The 7,905-nt window shown below is 37.1% G+C and overlaps 1 protein-coding gene across 1 annotated transcript; it reads right to left on the bottom strand.

Annotated features, from left to right (window-relative positions):
* Window positions 1-393: 393 nt before the first annotated feature.
* On the bottom strand, window positions 394-2,376 carry LOC130737872 (uncharacterized). Its single transcript, XM_057589730.1, has 3 exons — window positions 2,201-2,376; window positions 2,045-2,097; window positions 394-815 (listed from the first exon to the last, which is right to left on the bottom strand). The coding sequence occupies exons 1-3, from the start codon at window positions 2,283-2,285 to the stop codon at window positions 684-686; spliced, it is 270 nt and encodes an 89-aa protein (XP_057445713.1). The 5' UTR covers window positions 2,286-2,376; the 3' UTR covers window positions 394-683.
* Window positions 2,377-7,905: the final 5,529 nt, after the last annotated feature.

Genomic DNA, 7,905 nt, shown 5'->3' with positions numbered 1-7,905 from the left:
GGTGAACCATTTTTGCTAACTTACTCAATTCTAAAATACAAATGAGAGTAAGTTGGTAAATTCCTGTATGTATGCGGACATATGAGAAAAGAGTTTTTTAGCTATGGCAAGAGATGAGTAAATTTTCACCATTACTTTTAACCGTAAATGGACAATAGTAAAATATTATTCAATGTGACTTTTTAAAAATTCATGTGAGCAGTAAAGAACTTTTAACTGCAACAATCCACGTAGGATTTAACTGTACACATTATTCCTAGCAGTTCTTCATTGTTGACTTGGTGTCTTGGTTCAAAGATCCATTCACAACCTTCTTATGAAGGATTACACTGTGTTGAAATTTATTTTTCTACTAGAAAAATTGGGAGCGTTAAAAATCGAACACTAGGCCACTTAGACACATAAACTCTAATGTCATGTCATGAATCAATTATCCTGAAAGGTTTAACTTTGGTAAAAGACGTCAATGATTGTATTTCTAACAATCATTAAACTTACAAATATCACTAAACTTTTTTCAGTGACTTATTATATGTATAACAATTCAAGTTACATATAGAACACCAAAGCTGCGAACAAGCAAACAGCACCTTGCAATACTCGATTGATAGAGAAAATAGCACATTTAACTTCATCTACAGTTTTAAATGTGACTAATAGCACATTTCAGTATATCTTAGACTTCAACCAGTGTTTGGGTCATGATCATGATTTTCCCCTGTCCCTCCGTAGTCATGAGTTTCCAAACCAAGTCTCCTCGCCATGAATCCTCCTTCTTCCATATCTAAGTGCATCTCCTCACTATGTTCCAGTAGCTGCAGAAAAAGCATATTACAGGGGCAAAAGTGAAAAAAGAGATCAACAATTGTGAACAAAAAGAGGGTCATTGATTTCACTTACTTAATTACGAGTTATATACACACCTCTCCACTTCTTTTCCACCTCTATTCTATTTATTTCTCTCTTTTTTATCAATCAAATCACATATCACATTTTTACTTTCTCTCTCCTTTCTTCCTATCTCTCTCTTCTTCCACCTCTACACACCTCAAAAGTGAGGTGTGAAGATATAATTATCCTTAATTACACATACCTTTAGCATAAAAAGAATTACGCATACAGTATATGGGCTGGACCAAACTATGCCTCAAAGCTAGCTAAAATATAGGGATAGTTCACTTATTTATAAGTGCTACTTTAGCCACATCTATAGTTAAATGTGAGACTTGTTGGGAATTCAAGTGTGAGTAAGTCTCACATTGGAAGATAATGACAAGTTTGACTGGTTTATAAGTATGAGGACTCATACACTCATTGTCTTAAGGTTTTGGGTGAAAGATGTGATGTCTGGTCCACTTATGATTTGCTTTTTAGCCCAATGTAGAGTTTTATCCCTTGATTTTAAACCATCTTCTTTGTTTGGCCCAACAAGACTAAACATCCATCACATTCAAGTTTGAACATTTGGAGCTTAGAGACCACAAACTTCATATTTTTGGGAGTGCCAATAGTCATAATGGGATATCAATAAGAGGTCACAAAATGTCAATAGATGAGCCCAATGTTGGGTCTGGAATTGACTTTAATGCCATATTGAAATTTGGATTGAGTCCAATTCTGCCTTAAAAAATAGTTAGTCTTTTTATTTAGAAGAATTTCATTAGTCATATTTTTGGCTGCTATGGAAAATAAGGAAAAACACTTTGTTCTTATGGAAGTAACATTTCATCAGAGATGTATTAACATAACTAATATCCTTTTGTTTACTCTCCTATATCCTTTTGTTTACTCTCCTGACTTATCATTCTGACTAACCAAGAACAGCTCATAATTAAGTTGAAAGTAGAATTGAAATAAACAGGAAATTAATTTGACTTCTCTAAGAGTGAAATATTCACGGTCATTATTAATTTACTTAATAATCAATAGGTGAAATTTATATAAATTTCATATATAATTTGTTATATTCATGGGTATGTATGTATAAGATCAGAATAGGACTTGACTATCCCAAAGAGATTCGATTAGGACACAGCGCACTGACCTGAGCAAAATAAGGCATAACTGATGCATCTTCTCCACTCAAAGCACTTGTTCCTGTAACCAAGAAAATGACTAAGCAATGAATATATTTTCCCCAGAAATCGAAAGAGAAATAAAAAACTATATATACTTGGTTAAAACCTATTATTAGGCTTACTTGTTGCAGGGACAGCAGAGACATAGAGAACATGTGAGAAACCAAGAAGAAGGAACACAAAAAGGCTGAGGAAGTTTCTCTGCATCGTATGTGAATTTAGATCAAGGATTATAGCAGGCACCAGGATGATTGAGAATATCGGTGAGCATCGATTGGTAATGACAGAGAGGGTTTACTATGAATCCAGTCCCTTAAATAGGCGTGATAATTAAGAGAATTTTATAATAACCACCATACGAATGCACTAATTTAGGCAAAAAGTCAACTTTTTGAAATATTTTACGATTTTTCTATCATGTACCGACTTACTTATACTCCCTCCGATCCTATTTATAAGCATGAAAGAGAAGAAAAATCTTGGTTCTTTTTATAAGAACCAAATGAAAGTTTGAGCTATATTAATTAATTTTTTCCAATGATGCCCTTATTAATTCTAACTTGTAAAATGTGTCTCATTAATTATTCACTCTCTTTTCCACTTTCCAACACTAATAATAAAGGGTAATTTTGGAAGTTCATTTTAATTTAAGACAAATTTAATGCATTTTATCTAGTTTAACTACATTTCTTAAACTATGTGAATTTTTTTTTTGTTGCTTATAAATAGGACCGGAGGGAGTATATAGCATAAAGTATTCACCTTTCATTATTCAAGTGGTATTTCATTATTCAAGTGGTACTCAATTTCAAAAAAAATAAATAAAGGTTGTACTCATCTTCTAGTTGCTTTTATCATATAATAACATTTTGTCAACGTTAAAAGACAAGTCAAGAGTCTCACCTTGATATATATGAAAAAAAAGGGAAATATGATGGCTAATATCATAGATAAGAATGACAATGGGTCGGGTTGGCTGATATAGAAAAAATATGGTAGTTGTTACGACTCTCTTAATTTCTTTGAAAGCCTTATGACTCTCAAAATCTTATCTAATATCTGAACCCGAACCTAACCCAAATTCAACAGGTTTGAAAAGCCGAGTCTTCATACCCAAATCAGTCTAGTTTTAAGTTTAGCCTGCTGCCTGCTCGACTCTACCTGGTATGGTCCAAAATCTACAACTTGACCTAACTTGATGGATAAGTTTTTGTCCAAAATATAGCATAGAATATGTCATTTTGTAGAAAAAAAAAACACGTAATACTACTTTACTGTTCAAATATGTTACTCCCTCCGTTCCTATTTATAAAAATCAACTTGGAGTTTGTGGAGAATTAATTATTTTTATACAAGAATGCCCTTATTTAATTGAATTTCTCTCTCTTTCCACTTGCTATAGCATTAATGATGCATAAAAATTAAGAATAATAGGTGGAGGGTAACTTTGGAAAGTTGATATAAATTGAGAACAAAGTTAATGCAATTATTTAAATTAGTTAAATTTCTTAAAGAGTGTAAAGTGGTTTCTTGGTTCTTATATTAACGAACGGAGAGAGTAATAAATTAAGAGATATATAGAACCCATTAAATTTTGCAAAAATTAAATAAATACCTTACTGTTTAAATTTACCTAGATATTCAAAAGTTTTTATATCTGAATCTTTTTATAATCACCAAAAGTCATATGGACAACGTTTGAAATTAAAGCATAGATCAAAATCAAACTTTAAGACTAAGTACTATCTCTCTGAATGTAAGACCGAAGTTTTTAAGTTATGCTAAGTGAATAAATTCTTATTCACGATTAGGGTTGATGTATCGTGAAGGGAAAACCTGAACGAGAGTTTACTGAATGAAATAAATTTATGAAGGAGAAAGTTCAGAAAAAGTCTAAGGATTTCATCAAAGTCGATTAAAGGCATAGCACGATCGATACACGCTTAAACCTAGGTCAGAAACCCTAGTAAATAGCTAGTTTTCACTTAAAGTCACGATGGAAATTAATTCCAAAAATCTTCAGAGAAATGTTAGAACTTCTCTTATTCCTTATACGACAATCGTTTCGAGGCGAAACCCTAGGATCTACGAACGTCCGATTCCAATCATCGGAAGTTTGCCGAAACTAAAGCCCTGATAATTCGAAAACCCTAGAATCAACCGACGATGAAGACTTTTTCTATTCGGAGCTTCAAATGAAGATTCTACACGCGTACACTCATTTCTCTTGATGATTTCAATCTTTCTTCAGAAGGAAGTTTTCTATTCCGACATCCGATGCAAAAAGTAACTTATCGGGTAAATTAGTTTTACACCGACTTTGCATTAGTCACTTAAAATACTAGTAAACCTCTTTTGAGTTTTGGATTTATGTTGCCAAAACCTATCTTAGAATTCACGGAGAATGAAGCCGGAAAAATCAGATTCGCGAAACTTTCATTTTCCCGCGTTTTTCCAACCTCTATATATAGCCAAGAAATGAGAAAAAAACACAAAAATCTTACCCATTTTCTCTCCAAAACCCGCGAGCTTCACCAAGAGGAAGGAGGAAGAGATTTTCTTCATTTCTTGCTTGATCGTTGATCCAACAGTTGCTGCTTGAAGGTTTCGAGGTATAGTCGCTAATCCTTACTTCTAATCGCTTTTTCCATAACTTTTCTCTATGTCTTTCTGTGCTCATAGTTTTGAGGTTTTTGCAAAACTATCCTGATAACTTCATTTTTGATTCTAAACATCTTCCCTACGTTCACCTGAGTATGTTTAGCTAATAATACTGCGCCGATTCTCGTAAAACTACCGTCGAGTTTCAATTCTGCTTAAAATACCCATTTTGGGACAAAGCTTCGTCCTTAGGGCTGAAAACTATCGCCTTAGCTTAGTGCTAGTAGGATTAGTTGTCATAAACGTCGTTGGTGACGTCCCCATCCAATTTGCTTTTCGAAATTTCAGTTTTGAAATTCTGAGCTAAAAAATTGACCAAAATACCCCTGCGACAGTTTTTTATCCGATAATTTTTCCGAGTTTAGAATACCCTTAGTTACGACTAATGATAACCTAGGAACCAAGTTTGATCGAAGAAAAATCGAACCACCCAATTACCAAGAGTGGCCGAGCACCCTAAGGGGGGAGGGGGAAAATTCCTTTTTCGAAAACTTGTCCTTTCGCGCTAGTTTATCGTATCTCGGAGTATATACTACTTCGTGTAACCTTAGTGAGTATTGTTTGCTGAGTTTCTGACTCATTGTGATTGATTTCTGTGGTTTTGCTCTAAAGGTGCTTTTGAGGAATTTCCTGAAGAGCAAGGCATTGATTGTGAAGGAACACTAGACGGGAACCCTGGAGAATCTTCAGGTGAGGGCTACTCACTGAATCCTTAGTTAATGCTTAGGGTCGATGCTTTCGACATTGATTTACTGTTTATGCACTTGTTTGTGCTTGTTTGGAAAAATGTTTTCTGAGGCTTCGGCTGACAATGTAGATGATTCATCTGATGACTGTTTTTGAGATTGAATTACATGGAACGTGCTAAGTGGGTAATCTAGGATGTGTGATGCATGCTTTATATGCTAAGTGCTACGTGGTTATTTAGAATGTGTTGATATATGACATGTTGGTTGACTGTACTGATTTAACTATGCTTTCACTCATATCGGTGATTCTGAGGAGTGAGAATAGCGGGCAGGTCATGCCGATTTTATTTTGAGAGTTTTGATGAAAGTTTGATAGGACGAATGAGATTCGGGCCTTGTTATGGTTTTCATGGATCGAGACATTCTCTGGAGTCATTTGGGATTAGGAGATCCCGAGAACTTATAAGTTTTGCGATAAGACAAAAGTGGAAACTATTTTGTAAGGAAAACTCATAAGACATTAAACAACCTTTAAACCTTTTAATAATGATAATAATCTCGAAGGAAAGCTTAGGAGTCAAATCTTATTTTTTGGAAAACGAGAAGTGTCGTCGGATCCAAGTGTTGAGGTATTGAGAAGTTTTGAGTATGTTGATACTCTTGTGCTCTGGGAGCAGTTGTGTTGTTGGGCTATCCGGGGGATAAGTCCGGGAAACAGGTAGTTTCCGAGTATGTTGATACTGTTTGCTCGTTGAGCAGTTTCGACCATCGGATGGAGATGAGTCAGATGATTTGGAGATCATCATGAGATAATGTGTTGTTGTGAAGTGTTGTCTTTTGTCGTAGAATCGACTGTTACCTTAGGGTAAGCTTTTAGAGACATTGATTTAGCTAGAACACGTGGCGACGTGTCGAGTGAGGTCGGAGACGTTGTTTGACTAATCATCCTGCATTCATGCAACATTAATGAGGTATTAACACGAGACGGACTTCGGACCTCGGTGGATTCCAAAATGGTCATAAGACCCGGATTTCCGCGTAAGAGCGTTTGTAGACGACTCTTAGTAGCAGACCGAAATGGCAGACCTTCGGGTTTACTGCTGATCTGACTACCGTTGTTGTTGGTGTAAGAGGCACGCGGGCCGAAATGGTCCCACCGTGGCTGGTGTTAGGGCTGATCCGTTGATGTCCATCCCTTCCGGAATGCATTTGGTTAACTAGGTTAACCGTCATTTGCACATCATGCAACATGCATACTAATTTAGTTGCTGAGTGTGATTGTTACTTGTTAATCCTATTTGGAACATGTTAATTGTTATTATTGTCGTTATATTCATTGTGGAATATGCAACCCTAGGATGCTATCTCTAGCTATAAGCCTAAGTGGCTATCTCTTATCTGTACCTATTGGGTTTATTATTTACATAATTCTTTGGAGTTGACCCTCGCGTCTTCTGTGTGTGTTTTGGCGGACAACGCCCTTTGTCAAATGTCTTTAGCGGACTGGTTCACAATGGTCCACCCTTCGGGGGGGGACTAGATACGAGATGATAGACCCGGATGACCCCGGCGCGTGGGTGGTAGACCCCGCTAGCCATCGCGCGACGTACTCGGGGAGGATCATGGAGGATAGGGTAGATAGGGTAGGACACTTGATGGAAGGAGTGCGGAGGAGGAGCACTGTCAGTTTCAACTTGCCGCCAGGAGTGCATTGCGGACCAGGAGTGGGAGCACCACCGCCACCGTCGTCTTCGGATGATGAGGACCCCTCCGAGGAGGAGCCTGTGGGAGTGCATTCATCAGAGTCCAGCACACCCACCGTTGCTATCATTGATGATCATGGTTCGGGCCCAAAGCCCGTGAGTCCCGCACCGGAGCGCATAGCGGTTGCGAGGGGAGGACGGATAGTGTTTGTAGACTTGGTCGTTCTGGATTCAGATTCAGACGACGATCATGCTAGCATGTAGGTTTTAGTGCTGGTGTGAGCTCCTCGAGATAGGATTAGTGTAGGAGTAGAGTCTTAGCTCTGAACATCATTTGTTTCTTTAAGGACAGGGTAGTTTCCCGCCTATAGCTTTTTGTGTGGTTTCTTTACGGGAATCACAGAGAGTTGGTTGGACTTAGGAGGTCTTGTCTTAGGCCGATGGGCCAGCTTATTCTCATTTTTGAGGTTTGTGTTGCGGACACTTCACCTTTACGTTGGTCTGTACATATTGCCTACGGGCGTTACACTTTTCTTCTTTCCGTCACTGGAGGTTACTCGTGACGAGGTTGCTACTTACACCGGGGGCTGTAATATATATTGTATATTAGTTCGGTTGTCTTTCGCATTTGCGTTTAATTATTTCAGTCTTGTTTATATTATAGTTGGAAAAAAAAATACTCACGTTTTTCCGCATTAAGTTTATTTTTGGTTACTAAAGTGACGCCACCGAAATCGGGGTGTTACACTGAATATACATATAATAGAAAAAAAA

Source organism: Lotus japonicus, chromosome 2, assembly GCF_012489685.1.
Source record: "Lotus japonicus ecotype B-129 chromosome 2, LjGifu_v1.2".
Taxonomy (NCBI): domain Eukaryota; kingdom Viridiplantae; phylum Streptophyta; class Magnoliopsida; order Fabales; family Fabaceae; genus Lotus; species Lotus japonicus.
This window is presented reverse-complemented; position numbering and strand designations above follow the sequence as displayed.